The following is an 18,744-nucleotide window of genomic DNA, read 5'->3' as shown; positions in this document are numbered from 1 at the left end:
TCGCTCTTCAGAGAGCTTCATGGGAAAGCAAAACAAAAGATCAGTGTGTGCATGGCTTAGAAAGAGCTGAAGGAAAAGCAAAAGCACCCAGGAAGCATCTTCTACCCCCCCTGTGAACCTGAAACACACGAAGGTGAGAGGGATGGAGATGTCAGCGGGTCTGCCTCAAGGAACTCATCACCCAGCACCTCTTGGTGGCCTGGCTGTCCTGGTTTGGTGGCACTGAGACGTTTACCAAGCCCTGGTTTTGAATCAGGTCCTTCACCCATTGCTTTTCATCCTGAAAGGCCTCATCCCAAAGCCAAACAAGTGGGACAGGGATTCCCTGGCTCCTCTTTCTGCTGCTTTCCTGCAGGTAGCAGTGTCCTGGGTGCAGGTATGTGCTCTGGTTGAAGCTGCTCTTGCTTCAGCCTTTTCCTTCCAGAAAGGATGTCAACTGCTGCTTCTCTTTGCCCTGAAGGAAAGGTGCTTCAGGGACGGGTTTATCCCAGTGTTATCCCGACCTGCCTCCAATGCATAGCACAACGCTTATGCAAAGGATCACTCAGCAGCACGATTAGCATCTGCTTCTGCAGGACAAAGAATCATCTTCCTCTATTCAGGGACCTGAGAATGCTTTGCAAGCCTTGGTTTCAGCCTCTCAACAAGCTTGAGAGGCAACTTTATAGCCTTAGCAGTGTCTTTCTGCATGACAGATCAGCCTGGGGTCAGCTCAGTGGGGGACCAGGCACCCCAGCCCTGGATCTAAACCCACAATGTTCCCCTTTCCTGCGAGTTATCAGAGCTCAAACTGTGCAGGGCACGTTGGGTACCTCCAGCTGATACCTGCCAACGTCTGCTGGCTCCAGCCAGTGACCCAGACTTGCAGGAGATAAAGACTGTTATCAAGGACAGGGTGCTTTGGGTCGCTCTGAGGAACAGGACTGCTGGATCCTGGGCACAGTCTAGGAGGAAGGACTCCAGCCACAGGAGACAGCCCCAGCAGAGCCCAGCCCCAAGGTCAAGTTAGGGCTGCAACTGCCAGAACATGCATGTCTCAGAGTAGGAGAAACAAAGTTCACTACAAACCCCATGGAAACCAAGCAGCATCTCTCCTACTACCTTCAATAAGCAGAAAGTAAGCTGCTCTGACAGGGAGGATAGCTCTCACAGTGCAGAGGACATCAGCACACAATGCAGGTCACACCACAAGGCAACATTCACAACCATGCTACCACTATGGCCCTCTGTTGGAGCCATAACCCCTGCTCTTAGGAGGCTGGAAGAACCAACAAAGGTCCCTCTGTCTCAATCCCCAGAAGCTTCGGATCCCTGGATTTACCAGTGGACGAGTCAAAGCCCTATTTGTGTGGGATAGATAAGGAAAGCAAACATACCCTGATAACCTCCTCCCTGGTGCGCAGCAGGCTGAAGGTTGCCCTCACAGGCAGGATGCACGTTCTGTACCAAAGGCCTTAAATTTGCCTGGGTCTGGTTAAAAATAAACTCTCTGGGTCAGTGCTCTGCTACAGCAACGTGCTCCACAGCCCCAGTCTGCTCCCCTTCCTTCCCACTGGCAAGGGAAAGCTGGATGGGGCAGCCCCAGCTGCTCTGGCCCATGGGGTCACAGGAGTCCCCAGTTGTTTTCATGCCACTCAGTTAATTTTCAAGCTGTGAAGGATCACCATAGGCAAAGTTTGACTTCATTCCCTTGGGATATATCCAGCCTGGCTTTTCACAAGGGCTCAGGGCTGTCCATTTCCTGACTGGAGCACTGAGATGGGCATTTTGGTACATGGTTGATGTCTGCAGCCCCATCCAGAGAACCGATACAATAGAGCAAAAGCTGATTTGAGGACTAAATAGCTTCTTTCTGCCTGCTGTTCCCATCTCTGATAAGAACCACATGCAGACACAATGGTTTAGCAATGATGTGAGGTGCAAACATCCCCCAGAGCAGCTACAAGAGGCAATTCTCCAGGGGCAGAATGAAAAGTTCTCATTTATTAAGTCCCAAAAGGGGTTGGAGCGAGATGATTTTAAGGTCCTTTCCAACCCGAACCGTTCTGTGATTCTACGAGCCTACGAAATGCCTTTTGGACAGTGACTCCTGCTGGAAAGGTGAAGCCAGCACAGCTACAGCCCAGGCCCTGGAGAGCAGTGATGTCCCCATCCATGCAGGGGCCAGCACTATCACCATGGCCAGGGCTTGCACTGTACTTCCCTCTCCAGCAGCTCTTGGGGGAACCACTGAAATACATCAGCAGTTCCTTCTGCAGCCTTCGCGGGAAGGAGACGTGAGAGACCAGGTGAGTGGCCAGGCAGGACGCTGTTCCATCTCTGTGAGATACCACAGGGCTTTCCCACACTAAAGCAGCATGTCCTTGGCTTCAGTTTCTGAGAGTCTGCAGCACTGAACCACATTTGAGGTTGGCACCAGCTGGAAGCAAATGTTTCACTCCTTCGGTTGCAGAGCACTTGGTTTTATCTTCAAATCATCAGGGAGGCACCAAACACAATGAATGTGCCAAACATCAGCTCTGTGCTGGCAAGCCCTGTTCTTCCAGGATCCTCTTCACACTCTCCACAATGGTCCACACCTCTGCCATGGCACCGCGACCTACAGGGAAACAGCAAACCACACACAGTGAAATCCCAACATAAGAGGGACCTGGAGCTGTTGGAGCGACTGCAGAGGAGGCCACAGAGATGCTGCGAGGGCTGCAGCAGCTCTGCTCTGGAGCCAGGCTGAGAGAGCTGGGCTGGGGCAGCCTGGACAAGAGAAGGCTCCTGAAGGGGAGACCTGAGAGCAGCTCCAGTGCCTAAAGGAGCTGCAGGAAACCTGAACAGGGGCTTGGGACAAGGGCCTGTAGGGACAGGCCAAGGGGAATGGCTTTAACCTGCCAGAACAGGGGAGACTGAGATGAGCTCTTAGGCAGAAGCTCTTCCCTGTGAGGGTGCTGAGGCGCTGGCACAGGGTGCCCAGAGAAGCTGTGGCTGCCCCATCCCTGGCAGTGTTCAAGGCCAGGTTGGACACAGGGGCTTGGAGCAAGCTGCTCCAGTGGAAGGTGTCCCTGCCCGTGGCAGGGGTTGGAGCTGGATGAGCTTTAAGGTCCCTTCCAACCCAAACCAGGCTGGGATACTGTGAAATCCAGGTCTCACAGAGACACACGAGGCACGTGCTTCCCTTGTCTCACCACCTCTCTGCTCCACACACTGCACGAATGAGCTGCACAACGGTGGCACAGCTCAGCAGAACTCACCAAGTATCCCCATGTTGTTTCCTTATGACCCAAGAGAAAGGACACATGGAAGCCAGAGCATCTGCTCAGCCCTGGTTCTGCAGGGGTTCTATGGCATGAGTGGACATCAGCAGGGGAGGAGAGTGAGAAGAGTTTTACAAGTTTGGTTCATAACTCAGAAGTCCAGGCAGTAGCACAAGCTCTGCAGTCAAAGAAGGAAACCTCAACAGGCAACTCGGATGACCTTCTGAAGTACCTCGTGTTCCCAGTCATCCCCAGAGGAGCCTGCACCTCGCCCTTGACTGCACAGGGAGTTACAATCTCAGCTCACAGCACCCTGGGGGCAAACGTGCAAAAGCACCCCAAAAATAGCAAATCCCCTATTCCACCTCCTCTCTCCACAATAAACTGTGTGCATGCTCAGGAGCTTTCTGAAATGGCCTTTGCCTAGGAGAAGCAGACTTTCAGATGCTCATCTGGCACCAACCCAGTCCAGAAGGAAAAGCTTTCACATTTTGTTCTGTGCAGCACTCAGTCATCCCCAAGCGTTACTCCCAGGATTCAAGCTGGTGCAGATCCAGGACAGCTTTCTCTAATGTGGGGGGAAACGGACTGGTTTGGTGCCAGATGAACATCTGAAAGTCTTTTTAAACTTGGGTTTAGAAGTTTAAGGCCAGAGAGCATTAAATCATGTTGTCCAAGCCTCTGTACTGAACTCCAGGCTCAGTTCATTCACTCCTGCAATTCCCCTGGGGCTGAGGAAGGATACTTCTCCCACCACCATCTGTCTCCATTGGAAGATTGAAGAGATGGATCTCTATTGATCTTCTATACTGCTGGCTCTAAACATTGGAAATATGTGCTTTATGGGGCATCAGAAATCAGCTTCTCACCTGAGCCTTGTCTGGGACAGAAAGTGTAGTTGGATACAGAACCCAGACTAGTTTGGGTTGGAAGGGACCTTAAAGCTCATCCAGCTCGAACCCCTGCCACAGACAGGGACACCTTCCACTGGAGCAGCTTGCTCCAAGCCCCTGTGTCCAACCTGGCCTTGAACACTGCCAGGGATGGGGCAGCCACAGCTTCTCTGGGCACCCTGTGCCAGCGCCTCAGCACCCTCACAGGGAAGAACTGCCTTAGATCTAGTATGAACTTCCCCTGTTTCAGTTTGAACCCATCACCCCTTGTCCTGAGGATTTGTGGTGAAGAATGGTATTTTTGGAAGGAGAAGAAATTTGGGTTTCCCTGCAATGTAAGCCTGCAAATGCCTTTCAGACCTGTCCATCCCAGGTGCTCTGGAGCATCCTGTGGACAAGCTGCAGACAGGTGTGGGCTCTCCTGATCTCCTCACCTCAAGGAGAGGAGCCGCAGTTGCCAGGTCCTGCTAAACACGAGACATTCTCTGCAGGCCTCTGCAGAGCTGAGAACATCTCCAAGACCTGCCTTCGTCCTTCACCACCCACTTGCTCAGCAACTTGGGCAATTCCCAGCTGGATTCTTAGCTTGAGCAGAGCCTGTCTTGCAGCACAGCTCATGCCTACAGGTCAAAACCTTCCAGAGTGTCAGGCTCTAAAAATGCAGCCAAGTGTGAGGAAGATCCCAGCAGTCTGGCAATGCTTTTGCAAAGGGAAATTGCTGCAGGCCCATGGGTGGGATGGCACCTCCCAGAGCTCCCTTTATATCATGATATAAAGATGGCATTTAACTACCCAACCAAGGAAACAGTTTAGTTGTCAACTCAATTTAACTGATGATTTGAACTCTTTTAGGATGTGGCCCAGTTCAGGTGAGACCAGCCACATGAGTGAGGACCTAATCCTCTTCTGCAGCAAGCCAAACCACAGCATCAACAGACATAACTGGGGCAAACTGAATCTCTTTCCTTCTGCAGCAGCTGTGTGAGCTTTGCTACCTGCTGCTTGGGTGGAAGCTTTGTGGATGAAACCCACTGGAGAGGAAGAGGCTTTGGAGTGAAAGGCCTGAAACAGAAGGGATGAGAGGAAAAAGGCAGTGGTGAAGAGTGTCTTGCATCTTAGAGAGACCTGGAGTCCATCACTGCTGTACTGGAGTTCATTTGCTTCAGATTAGCTCCAATGGCGCTGTAGGTTGGATTTGGGCTGGAAACAGCGTTGGGAACACTGGGATGTTTTCCTTCTCGGTGAGCAGCACTTACACAGTCGAGGCCTTTGCTCATCCTCACCCCACCCCACCAGGGAGGAGGTACAAGGACTTGGGAGTGGACATGGCCGGACAGCTGATCCAAGGGCTATTCCGTATGCCATATGATAACTTTGTAAGTGATTTCATTTGCATCACTTGGCTTTCTGGGGTTTATTTCTCCCTTATTTTCCTTTTCATCACAGTTTATTCCTTTATTTACATTATTAAACTGGCTTTCTCTCAAGTTTTCTCCCTTTTACCCTCCTGAATCTCTCCCCCCATTCCATTGAGGGGAAGGAAGTGAGTGGCAGCATGGGGCTGAGCTGCTGCCTAAGCTTAAACCAGGACAACAGCTGCTTCACCTTCATGTTCCTACAGGAAAATTTTGTTGGAAATTGACTCACAAACACAAGTGGAGGCTCAGGGATGCAAAACTGCACCCATTTAATCTGTGGAGGAGGGATGTAACATCACAGCTCTGCCTCAGTGCATGAACCTGCAAAGCAGCAGCACAGGACCCATGAGGAGGCACTCAGTTGCTTGCTATGGGGATGGAGATCCTACATGTGTACTAAGGATGAAGGGAAGAAAGAAAGGACAAAGAAGTGATGCCAGATGCTCTTCCTGCTTCTGCCAATACATCTGCACAGGATGACCTCTTCTGGGCAGTTTCTCTTAGCATCATTACAAGTATGTCAGGAATTTGATGTCATCAGGGCTAAAATCCCAACAGAAGCATGAATGTCCAGGTTATTTCAATGGTTCCTGAGTTATTTGACTGCACTCACTGCAGCATAACTATTTCTTAGTCTCCTGCTCCAAATCAACCCTCTAGAAGCATTGTAAGCACTTAAGAGTTCAGAAACTAAAGCCAGCCCTAGGGCTGAACTGTGAAGAGCATTTTAACACCTTGTCTCTGCTACAGCCTGTTTATTGAATCCTGCATGAGCTGGGGCTGTTAAACAAAAGTATGAGTCCATTACTGTGCAGGTAAGAGCATATTTGCTATTATGGGCTAGAACTGGGTGATATTTCCAATTTGGTCAAACTGCTTGCAAAAAAAAACCCTCCTCAAAACCTCCCCAGAGTCAAAATACCTCCAGTTAAAGCAGCTCCTCAAACACAGATGAGATCATTTCAGTGGTATTTCTTAGCACTGCAAGTGAAGCCTTTTGAAAGCGGGTGTGACAACACTCCCTCCCCACCCTCTTCCACTTCACAGACAAATCTGATGTCAAAACCCCAAATCAAATCACATCTGGGAAGCTGAAGAGTAACCCAGACAACAAGCACCAACAGATGTTACATGCACATCTAGCTACACCCTCGGCCAGGACTGTTAGTGCTTGTTGTAGTCACATTAGAGATCAGGACACCCAAATCCCAGGCTGACAACACTCACCACAAAGCTGTCCTTCTCTTCCATCTCCTCTCTACTTGAACTAATGTTTCTTTGGAATCTCAGGCCTATCTCACAGCTCATTTGAAAGCCTGGCTTGGATGACCTCTTAAGACTACTTAAAAATTAATGAATGAGGATAATAGACACCACTCAGCACAGGGGAAAGCTTCAGTTTGTTTGTGTCAGTCCCAGCAGTGAGCATCTGCTCCTTGAAGTTCAACATGGGGAGCACCACACAACAAAATAATGCATTTGTGCAGGGAAGAAAGAGCCAGAAGGCTGGCAAAGGGACTGACCTTCATCTCCACACACTAGTTTCTTCACCACGCAGGGGATCTCTGTGTAGCCAAAGCCTTTCAGCTGCTCCACGTGCTGTGCTGTGATGGGATGCTCCCACATGGCTGTGTTCATTGCTGGGCAGAAGAGCAGAGGTTTGCTGAGATCCCAGGCACGGATCACACAGGTCTGCAAGAGAAGCCGAGAGGGTCAGCTCTGGATGCGTTGGCTTTCCCCATTCCCCCCCATCACTTGGCAGCACAGAAGTGCTTTCCCAGCCTGGGTGTCACAAGAGGACCAAAAGCCTCAATCTGTCAGTGCAGATGGAGTAACCCCTAGGCAGACGCATGGGAATGATGCTCATTTGTACCACATTCCGGCAGAGCTCAGCTCTGACAGGCAGGAAAGATAAGGGAGGCTTCAAAGAGGAGAGATCCCATCCTGCAAACAGCCCAATGGCTGGAGCAAGGCAAGCTGGAACACAATGCGTGCAGGTTGCCACCCCATCTGGGGGACTGAGAGAAGCTGAAGGGTGGCCACAGACCACATCAGCTACAGAGAGATCCCCAGGCAACACTTGAGCTGTGGAGCCAAACACAGCACATTGGTAAAGATAAGCTAGCTGGATGTGTAACTCCTCCCAAGGGAAGCACTGCTGCTTCCCGGGTACAGAGGATACCAGAACACACGTGGGCTGCTGCAGCAGTTGCTGGCAGCTCCTGTGTGCTACAGGGAGTCATAGCTGACTCCTCTGTAATACAGAGCTCCCAGATAACCCAGCATCACCTCGAAAAGATGAATGCTGGTTGCTCGTACTGCAATGTCCATCAGCTTCCCTAGGCCTAGAGGCATTTAAATCCTGTAAAGGAGCTTCCCAGTTAGCAACAATCCCTGGCTCAGGGTCTCTGCTCAGATCACAGAGTACTTGGAGAACTCTGCCCACCCTTTCTTGTGTCCTGTGATTTGAACCCTTCCCAGCACAGGGAATTCTTCCAGCATCTGTTCTAACTTGCCAACCAGCACCTCCATCACTTGCAGGAGCTTCCTCTCCCCTCCACAAAGCTCTCTGAAAACACTGGCAGGAGTTTGGGAAGCCATGCATCCCTAACACCCTTCCTGAGCGTTTCCCTCTGCTACCACGACGGCATCTATAGTACCAAGGGGCCCCAGAAGGACAAGACATTGCTTGTCCCTCCCACAGCTCCTCCTGGCTTCTTCTCAGACCCTCTACTCATACAAATCAGGGCTGTTGCTCTGCATTTACATGCACTTCCTCTTACCTGAAGAGCTAAGTTGGTCACACAGAGCTCCCTGGATGTGATGCACTGCCCTCCATTTCTAGTTCTAACCTCTATGCATTACTGCTGGGTGACACACCACAGCAACATCTGCAGCTTCCTGGGACATCTTAACGGTGGTTAATGCTTATGACCTCTCCTAAAGAAGACCTAATGTCTGGACACAGAGCATTCAGCCCTGATGAAGGTCCCTATCAGCCATCAGAGGCCCACATTCTCTTTTAATGCACTTTCTGATCAGCCTTTAAGCACTTTTGATACCAGAAAAAAACAAGCCTGAACAAGCAAAATGCCCTCTAGCTGTGAGTGGAAGGTGAGTGAGTGTGTGTTTGACTTGGTGTACTCTGCAGTTAGGTGAGGGAGGAGGCGAGGGAGCAGGAAGTCAACAGTTTTATCAGATCTCACAGGTGTCTTTGCAGATCACATCTAAGAAACGCAGAGAAGAACCCAAAAGTTAGTGCAAGTGCGTGTGTGCACGAGTGTGCATGCACAGGCATGGCAGAGAGAGGGTGGAGGTACAAACAGCAATAAAAGAAAGTGAAAGCAGGAAAGGCACAAAGCAGGGACAGGGAGCTGATGGAAGAGACACGGAGGTGAGGATTGGAAAGGGATGCAGTGAAGGGAAGGGAGGAATGACTGTTTGAGAAGGAACCATAATGGAGGAAGAGCGAGACAAGCAGATGAAGTGGGAGCAGAACATGCAAATGTGTCTGTTCTCACTGCTGCAGAAGCACAAGTTTCCATGAAAAGAAAAGTAAGGCAGTCTAACACTGGGAGGGGAGAGAACTTGTTACTCACCAGCAGGTTGTCACAGATGCCATTGGCAAGCTTTGCCAGTGTGTTTGCATCCAGAGGTGCCACCAGCATCAGGTCAGCCCAGCGCCTGAGCTCGATGTGTAGCACAGGGTCCGAGCGCCCCTTCCACAGCTGGGGAGCAGAGAAGGTGCAGGTTACTGAGCCCTTACTTGAGCAATCCCATAGTAACCACCATGTAAACCTACTCTCACACTGAGACCTGAGAGCGTGGAGAACCAGGGACCCAGTGCTTACTTGTCTGAAGGCCACGTTGCAGCTACATTCAGGGATCACAGTTAAGGGACAGCACTGCTGTGCTTGGAGCTCTACAAACTGGTGTCCTTCCCCTACAAGGCCAATTCACACATCAGACAACCCCAGATTTCAACTCACAGGAAAGAGCTTTCCCCATCCACTTCCCACTCACATCATCCCTCAGCTTCACTCTTGTTTGCAAAAGCACCCTCAACTTGTAGCATATCCAAGTGGAACGAAGGGCTCCATCCTCTCAGCAGCTGAAGCCAGGCAGGACCAAACAGGGGGCACATTCCCTGAGGAAGCTTTGCGATTTATAAGCTCCATGATTCTTTGAAGTGAAGCTGGCTTTTATGAGGTCTAGACCCCTAATTCCACGGGACCCTTCCAGTTAGGATGCATACTCACAGCAGCATCCTCATGAGTACAGCAACAATGACCCGTTGGCTTTCTTCAGGATGGATGAGGTTTGGCCAACAGGGCACTTCACTCCTCAACTGGCTCTAAACTCTAAAGCTGAGCTGCTCAAAAGAGTCCTGGTCTCTTCTTAAGAGCACAGTTAACTGGGAACTTATGTGGGAAAGCATCAAGAGAAGCAGCAACAGCATCAGGTGCTTAATCTCCAGGGGACACACAGAGCTGAAGGCCAGAAGAGGTGCATCAGGGCCACAAGCTGTTCCTTCTCTAAGTCACTGGAAATCATAACAAAAAGCCAGCCTCCAGAAAGCTGGTGCTTCCTGACACTGTTTCCAGCTCCTCCTTGTCCTTGGATCAGGACTGCCACCTATATATAGATATATAATATATATACAAAAACCATAACATGTCAGCAAAGCTGTAGTGAAGAGAAAAAGACATTTTACAGGGTCTAGAGATGTCCACAGCCCTGGCAACTGAGCCATCCTTTGCTGGAATGGCTCTTCTAAGTATGCACATGAGCACAGAGCACAGACTTCCAAGACATATTGCTTCCAGGAGGAAGGAGAACCTCTCTAACCTCCAGCCACCTATCCCACCAGTGCATGGCACCTCCAGGAGCTGGTCTGCAACTCCCTGCCAGCAGTCTCCCAGCCCCACACCAGGCTGTTTCAAAGCAGTGTGGGCAGCTGGGGAACGCCACTGATTTCCATAGAGCCAATACTTAGTGCTAAGAAGAATTAAACTCTTGCTTTTGTGACAAGTGTGACTCATGACAAGCCCCACACACCCTCACCATGACTCTGTAGTGGCTTTCTTGACGTTCCTGAGACTCCTCTTAGAGCTGTGGATACTGGCTGAGCCCAGGGTGGTGAGAGACCACTGCCACCCTCACTGCCTTCTGCAGCCCTGGCAGGGCAGCCTGTGCTTCCTCATTTACAGCATTGTTGGAACCATGTTCTTGGAAAGCCAGACTCCAAAGCATATATGACTAGAATCATGGAATGGTTTGGGTTGGAAGGGATCCTAAAGCTCATGCAGTTCCAACCCGTGCCATGGACACCTTTCCCTAGAGCAGCTTGCTCCAAGCCCCTGTGTCCAACCTGGCCTTGAACACTGCCAGGGATGGGGCAGCCACAGCTTCTCTGGGCACCCTGTGCCAGCGCCTCAGCACCCTCCCAGGGAAGAGCTTCTGCCTTAGATCTAACCTGAACTTCCCCTGTTTCAGTTTGAACCCATCACCCCTTGTCCTATCACTACAGTCCCTGATGAACAGTCCCTCCCCAGCATCCCTATAGGCCCCCTTCAGACACTGGAAGCTGCTCTGAGGTCTCCACACAGCCTTCTCTTCTCCAGGCTGCACAGCCTCAATGTTCTCAGCCTGGCTCCATACAGGAGGTGCTCCAGTCCCTGATCATCCTCATAGCCTCCTCTGGACTTGCTCCAACAGCTCCATGTCCTTCTTATGTTGAAGGCACCAGAACTGCACAGAGTGCTCCAGGATTAAAGCATAAACAGCTGAGGTCTCCTGCAATGAAGCACTTGTATTTGCTGTTCAGCACGCTAACAAGTGAATCTCTCAGGAGCCTGCTTTTTTTCCTGAAGCATGACCCCACTGGCCCTCTGGAAGCAGAAGGCATGAATGCATGACAAAGCTACTTGAATTACAAAACCTGTGGCTGCTGGGGATGGGACAGAAGCCTTTGCAGTCTCCCATGGAAGCACAGCTCACCTGCCATTCATCTTCATCACTGTAGAGGGTGACAGGAATCTCCTGGACGTTGTAGAAATGCTTTGCTCTCTCAGTAGTGACCACCTTCACTTCAAGCTGATCAGAAAGAGACAGACAGACCAGTGGTCAGACTTCAGGACAGCCCTGTCAAGCTGGGCTCAAGCCACAAAGCAGTTACTTAGAGAAGCTTCCCCTCTTCACAGCTGAAAGGTCACCACAGGTATTTATGGGAGCCAAAGACTCATTTTAAAGCACCCTAAAATGGGCAGGCCAGCTCATGTGGAGCCAGTTCACACGTTCACATGGCCAGTTCCCAGCAAGGACAGCAGAGAGGCCAGAGCAGGTCTGAATGAGGTGCACTCTGCACAGAACTTAAAAGAGGCAGCAAGAAGCAGCAAACCAAAGCTCAGGGAAAAATGTCCTTTAATCTCTCCAACATGCCTGCCAAAGGGAATAGGAGAGCATCTCACCTCAGTGGGATCCATAACCACAGCTTATAGGACTGCCAAGGGGTGGCATTGCATACAGGGCACTTGCAGGAGCACTCTTCCCATGCTTGGAGCCAAGAGGAAGCTCCATGCTAAGAGCAAGCACAGTGCTGAGTGATCGAACGAACTGCTGAGGGACATGAAGGTGAGTGGGGCTCAGCACCAGCACCAAAAGCAAACCCACCACTGCCATGCAAGACTTCACAAGGAAGAGGTGCTTTGGAAGACAGATGAGCACTTCTTGGTCTCATGGCCCACACTGTGAACCTCTTTCTGTCCCTCTCATGATCTCCTGGTGCCAGACATGGGCAGATAGCTACAGACCACTGGATCCTGCCTTTTAAAACCAGGTTAGTTGGACTTGCTCCAGCCAGGGATAAGAATACCACAAACAAGTCACAGCAGTGTCTTCCAGCCTTCCTATCCCCCCTATCAAGGTAAGATGCTGGAAAGGCGAGAAACGCTGCATAGGTATGTTCACAGCACATGGTTTCTGTGCAGCCAAACGAGTAAAGCAGTGGTTTCCACAAAGAAAAGGGTGAAAATGTATGAAGGTTTTCTCTGAAACCCTAGGTAAACCTGCCTGCCTTGCTGAAAGCCAGTGGAACCTTCAGTTATATGGGATATCGGTCAGTGAGAAGCTCAATGTGGAGCTGCTGGAGTGAGGTCAGAGGAGGCCATGGAGATGCTGCGAGGGCTGGAGCAGCTCTGCTCTGGAGCCAGGAAGGTGCTGCTCTTGCCTTGGGTGCAAGGAGGGGAGATGTTATAACAGTCTTTCAGTACCTAAAGGGGGCTACAAGAAACCTGGAGAGGGGCTTGGGACAAGGGCCTGGAGGGACAGGCCAAGGGGAATGGCTTGAACCTGCCAGAACAGGGGAGACTGAGATGAGCTCTTAGGCAGAAGCTCTTCCCTGTGAGGGTGCTGAGGTGCTGGCACAGGGTGCCCAGAGAAGCTGTGGCTGCCCCATCCCTGGCAGTGTTCAAGGCCAGGTTGGACACAGGGGCTTGGAGCAAGCTGCTCCAGTGGAAGGTGTCCCTGCCCGTGGCAGGGGTTGGAGCTGGATGAGCTTTAAGGTCCCTTCCAACCAAAACCAGGCTGGGAAACCCTATCACATCCCTTGGAGTTTATTTGACACACTTAGGAGGTGCCAAGGTGCCCTATGACACACGATCCTTTCATTTCCTCCTGTAGAAATCTCAACAAGAGAAAAAAGGGGGGGTTCCCCAGTTTCTATGTGTCCCATGACCTGCTCAAAGCTGTCACCCTGGCAAATGTCACAGCCAGCTGCCTGCCCCATGCAGCCCACTGGAGCTGCCCTGCACACAGCAGGCCAGTGTCAGGGTGGCTCTGCTTGTGCTGGTCACCCATGGTGCAGGACATGCAACTCTACATCCACCTGCAATTCCTCTCAGGGATACCCCTTCAAACAAGACACAGGCCAACACATGGAGGGAGCGCTCTGAATAGATTGGTAATGTGGAAGATGCCACAGCTAACAGTGAAAAAGAACACTTTTCCTTGTTATCAGCCACTTTCAACCACTGTCTGCTCCTTCAAGCAGTTCACAGTGCAATGTGGTTCTATTGGCCCAGCAGAGAGATGGGGAGAAACCAGCCTCACCAGAACTCCTTGCCACTAAAACCCTGTGGCCTGAGGTACAAAACTGATGCAGCACTGTCTGCTCACTTGGGCTAAAACCCAGTGCCAGACCCCTCTAACCTCCAAGGAACTATCTTCAACACATGTTAACCTATCTCCCCAACACTATCTATTTGACTGGGAATGGAGCACCATGGGTTATCTGTACCCTATGTGACTAAAACAGCAGCTGGGAGCAGCTGGAAAATCCCAGCCTTAGCATATCACAGGCTTCAGTAATTTTCCCCCACTTCCTGAAGAGAAAGGGATGGGAAAATACAGCTGCACACAACACCACTATTTGGTGCTATATGTGGTTCTTTGCCTCTTCTAAATGTCTGCTCTTCTTCAAGTGAGCCTAACTTGGAATCACAGCTGCACTCCTAGTGCTTCTGAGCATGAAGATCACATTCACAGCAAGCAAGTGCATGGTTTCCATGCTAACCTCAGCTCACAGGAAGCTCGCTCTTTGGAGCCAAGCAGTGACACCCACAGAGGTGCTAATGCTACTTTTTGCCCCGCTGAAGGCCTAGTTGAGGTGTTAACCTCACAGCCTGCGAGATGCTATTTCTCTGGTGATTTTAAAGAGCAATGTGCAGCTTCAAGGGGCATGTCAGCTCTCTGAAATGGTACCAGGAGGCCAGGTCTGGGCTAAAAAGCTGTCAGTAGGAATGCTTGGTAGTGGTAGTCTTGTTTTGCAGTGAGACAGAAGGAGTTTCAGGTGATACAACTCCACCCACCACATATTTTATCACTTCAGTTGTGTCATTAGACAAAATGTAGACCAGAAATACCCCTCTAAGGGTAAAGGACAGAGAAATCCCCCAAAGACACTGCTTTTCTTGAAAGGATCACTTCAGAACCATCTCCAGTCTTCAAAGCCTAAGCCCAGGAACAGGGAATTGGGCTATGGAGTTCAGCATCCAACCCACTACAAGCCGGAGCATACCAGAGTGATGCTCAAGGACCTCACGTGGTGGCAATTCCACCACTCTCCCAAGAAAGCTGCTCTCTAAGTTAAATGTTCTCCCTAATGAAGGTTTTCTGCTGGGGTGGGCCCCCAGCTCCCTTGTTCTGAGCAAGACCTTCAAGTCCCTCCAGCTACGCTGGGAAGAGATCAGTGTTCTCAAGATCACTTAAGCCTCCACAGCTTTTTCCTTCTATTTACCTGGCACACCGTCTGTTTGCCTGTGGATATATCTCTGCTTAAACAGCAAAGCCAGTCTAGCCACACTCCAGCTCCTTTACTGGAAAGAGTTCAGACTGGTCAGAGTTCATTTGCTTGGAGCACTTAAGCTGATTCTCCAGAACAAACCTGACTGCAAGTGTTCTGTGCTCACCCAGTTTTGCTGGTGGCTGGTAAAGGATCCTCCTGTCACAGATGTTTCTGTGTGGGGTAAAGAGCTGTGCATGGCTTTTCCTTCACAGACTTCTCAGTTTTGAAAGCAAAATCTTTACAGACTGAGCTTCAGGAACAACTGCTGAAGAGAATGAGGAGCTCCTCTGGTAAATGACACTTACAAGCTGGCGTAGAGGTTACCTGGCAGGAGCACCATGAAATGGTTTAAACCTCAAGGTCCAGGTAGAGAGCCTGTAGCTCCAATAGCAACACATTTTCCCCACTGTTGCCTTTCTTCACGACTGACCAACATCACTTTTGCCATTGTATTCCTGCCAGGCTGCTCAGAAATTCCAGGCACCAGCCTGAGATCATCAGCATGTGAGGGTAGGATGACCATGAGAGTTACCCACAGTGTCCTGAGGAGACCCTTTGGGCTGTGTCCCCACAACACCAGGTGTAAAGGAAATAAGCTAAAAGCTGGAAGCAAATGCTGTCTGAACTTCACAGAATCACAGAATGATTTGGGCTGGAAAGGACCTTAAGATCAACCAGTTCCAACCCCCTGCCATGTGCAGGGACACCTCACACTAAACCATGTCACCCAAGGCTCTGTCCAGCCTGGCCTTGAACACTGCCAGGGATAGAGCAACTTCCTCGATCTTCAGAGAGGTTAAACAAAAGGCAGTCAGATGGAGTCACCTCCACTATCACCCTCAAGGAGCTGTGGAAGTTTAATGAGTGCAGAACCATGCTGCCAAGTTGTTCACCAAGGATCACTCTAGCCAAAACAGTAACTTAAAGCAACCACTCCAGTTTCAAGCCTCCAGCCACATCTCCTTCAGTATCAAAGCCTTCTCCTGCTCCTGCCCTACTGCTTCCTTTTAGAGTTCTGTTCCATCAGGAAAGAAAGTGACTTGTGCAGGATAGACCAAACTGCATGGAAAAGTCACAGTGGCTCAGCAGGCTTTGGGTCAGGCCTGGAAGTCACAGCACAAGTGAGTAAATATATCACTTAAATTAATAAATGAACTCCCAGGAGCTCCTTGGGAGCAGCTTTCTGTGGCACTCTTCCTTCAGGCTCTAACCTCTGCCCTCACTAATCACTTCAGGTCAAGTAATAAATTAACTGAGGCCCCTCTCTCCAACCCACCATGCCAGCCCAAAAGCTCCCTGCATCCTCAATACCCTTAAAGCTTGGACACCAACAGCTCTCCAAGCCAACACCAACCAGATACATCAGTTACACAGAGGTCATACCTCTTCTGACTCTGCGTTAGTGTATCTACAAGGTAAAGCCCTCAAATCATCCTAAAGGAGATTCACTGAGCAATCTAAGCAATATCTGCATATTTAAATGCACTGTTGTGTTCCTGTCACGCTTTTACTGCTCCAAAACCATTTGCTCCACTTCTTAAAAGCCAAAGGTTTTCTGTTTTCCTCTGACTTTAGTCTACAGTGAAAGTTCACGCATTTCCCCCACTGACTCCAGTCACTACTGGCCTCTGCTGGACACCTCTGTTACTCCAGACAATAAACCCTCAGTAAAAACCAGGTGCATGGGCACATATAGCACTTTGTTACTTCTGCCCTTACAAGATCTCGTTGCACTTTGCTGGTCAGCACCTTCGCAAAGTCCACACCTCACCTGCAGAGAATTGCAATAACCTAACCAGAGATTTCCCATTCCAGAACCCATGACCTGTGGCTGTGGTCAGAGCTGATAATTTGGCTGACAAAGACATATTCCACCAAGAAACCCCACCAAAGCACAGACCTATTCAATCATTTCAGAGAGAGTTAGGCTGAGCTGAACAACAGCACTTTCATAGTCCAGAATCCAAATGTTTGCCTATGGAAATACCCTGGAATAGGCTCTTTAAGCCTGACATGAAGCTAAGTGTAGAAGAAGTATGAAATGAGAGGAAATTGATTGCTTTTTAAACCCAGGAGGAATCCTCCCACAACACACTTTCAGAAGGCTCAAAGCCAGAAGGAACTTTCCATTCCATCGGAAACCACACAATCCCTCCCTCAAGAACAGAAACAGGACAACACCAACTTTACAATGCTCTGCCAACAGCTTTACTCACCCCAGTGATCTTCAACAACTCAGCGATGAGAAGCGGCAGCTTGAGGGCAGCCACACTCCCAGTCACACCCACAAGGACGCGATAGTTTCTCTGTGGCATGGAGGACCTCTTCCCTGCAGGAATCCCTGGGTCTGGTGGGGAGGAGGGCTCCATGTTCTCATCAAACTCTGCAAGCACAGGAAAACAAAGACACTGATTAACAGAGCACAGCAGGGCTCCGTTGGCAAGCACTTCAGTGTGGACTAAGCAGGACCTGGAGTAACTCAGCTCAAGGATGAACACTTGGACCCTCATCTACAAAGCTTCCAAGCACCATCAGAGCTTTAAGCATAGCTGAAGCCTCCTCCTCCTGTTTAAGTGTCTCAGATGCTGATAAACACAAGGCTAAACCCCACACAAGACAGACCTCAAGAGCATTCTGAAAACTCCCAGAACAAAAGGTACACTCTCATGTGTCGAATGTGGTTCAGAATTCCTAATACATGCAGCTTTGCTGGGAAGAAGACAGCTCCCATCAGAGGCAGCCTCCCTTCACAATCTCTGGTAAGCAGTAAGAGCAAGGAGGCTTTCTAATAATGCAGACTCTGGGGCTGCCATGCTAATGAATCCCCAGTGAGTGCTCAGGGGAGGAGTGCTCCTGAGCAGAATCAATGCAAAGGGCTCTGCCTCACGAGTTATTAGCAGAGAGGAGATTCCCTCCTCGAAACAGCTGAAAGTATGTTCCTGGCAAAGACCAGGATTCAGTAGAGCTTGGTCCATTTGAGCGCTCTTCAGAAAAGCATTTTGGATTGGAATAAAAAGAGACATTGGTGCTGCCCTTGTTTTCATCATTGAACTGGGCAACAGAAACGAACCCTTCCATCCCCTCCCGGGTTCAATTCAGGGTCCCAACCTCTGTCCCTGGCATCAAGACAAGCACAAACACCCACCCAGCACAGTAACACTGAGATGCACTCCTTTTCTATGCTCCACATGGAATGAATGAGTTTAAATGTTCCTCAGCGTGGTTATAAATGGAATTACCAGAGTAAGAGCAGGGCTTCAGCTGGAGCTCCAAGGCACTGATTAGCAACAGCAATTAGACGCAAGGAACTGCAGCGAGTGCATCTGCAGGGCAACTCCAGAGCTGCTCCATGTGTTCATCTATGGCTGATTAAAACCAAGTTAACACCAGCCCAGTAAAGAGAACATCCACTTCCCGTGTGATTACTGACAATTATGCACCGAAGCACCCACACCGTAAAGCCTGGGGAATAAGATGTAATTTATTAATAGGCGGCTTCCAATAATGGCTATTAGTGATAACACCAGAGCGTGCCGGGCAGGGCTGGGCCGCGCCTGCCTCCCACCCGCGCACAGCTCCGAGGTACCGGTAAGGAGCCATCAGAGGTACGCTACCAGCTGTTTAACGCCGCGGTAATGCTGCAGACTACCTCGAGCGGCGGCTGAAGCACAGGACAGACCGAGGGACCCCAGTGGGTTCCACACACCCCCTGTGTACCGGCAACAGCGCCCAGGCCCCGCCGCGGCCTACCCCACACCGCCTCCGCCGCACCGCCCGCCGTTACCCGGCAACGCGGGCAGGCCCCGGGACCCGAAGGGCACGCTGGGAAACACTGATTGGCTGTG

The 18,744-nt window shown here is 50.4% G+C and overlaps 1 protein-coding gene across 6 annotated transcripts; it reads right to left on the bottom strand.

The window, feature by feature from the left end:
- Positions 1-1,963: 1,963 nt before the first annotated feature.
- Positions 1,964-18,700, bottom strand: PPCDC (phosphopantothenoylcysteine decarboxylase). 6 transcript variants are annotated; one of them, XM_031045993.2, is made up of 7 exons: positions 18,684-18,700; positions 18,139-18,264; positions 17,116-17,282; positions 11,557-11,652; positions 9,156-9,284; positions 7,080-7,248; positions 1,964-2,599 (listed from the first exon to the last, which is right to left on the bottom strand). In XM_031045993.2, the coding sequence occupies exons 3-7, from the start codon at positions 17,266-17,268 to the stop codon at positions 2,514-2,516; spliced, it is 633 nt and encodes a 210-aa protein (XP_030901853.1). In that variant the 5' UTR covers positions 17,269-17,282; positions 18,139-18,264; positions 18,684-18,700; the 3' UTR covers positions 1,964-2,513. The 6 variants fall into 6 exon arrangements, with proteins under 6 accessions (XP_030901853.1, XP_030901852.1, XP_005145785.1 ...); XM_031045992.2 differs by lacking the exon at positions 18,684-18,700 and adding an exon at positions 18,514-18,603; XM_005145728.3 differs by lacking the exon at positions 18,684-18,700 and having other exon boundaries at positions 18,139-18,603.
- Positions 18,701-18,744: the final 44 nt, after the last annotated feature.

The sequence above is a fragment of the Melopsittacus undulatus genome, chromosome 9 (genome assembly GCF_012275295.1).
Source record: "Melopsittacus undulatus isolate bMelUnd1 chromosome 9, bMelUnd1.mat.Z, whole genome shotgun sequence".
Classification (NCBI taxonomy): Eukaryota; Metazoa; Chordata; class Aves; order Psittaciformes; family Psittaculidae; genus Melopsittacus; species Melopsittacus undulatus.
This window is presented reverse-complemented; position numbering and strand designations above follow the sequence as displayed.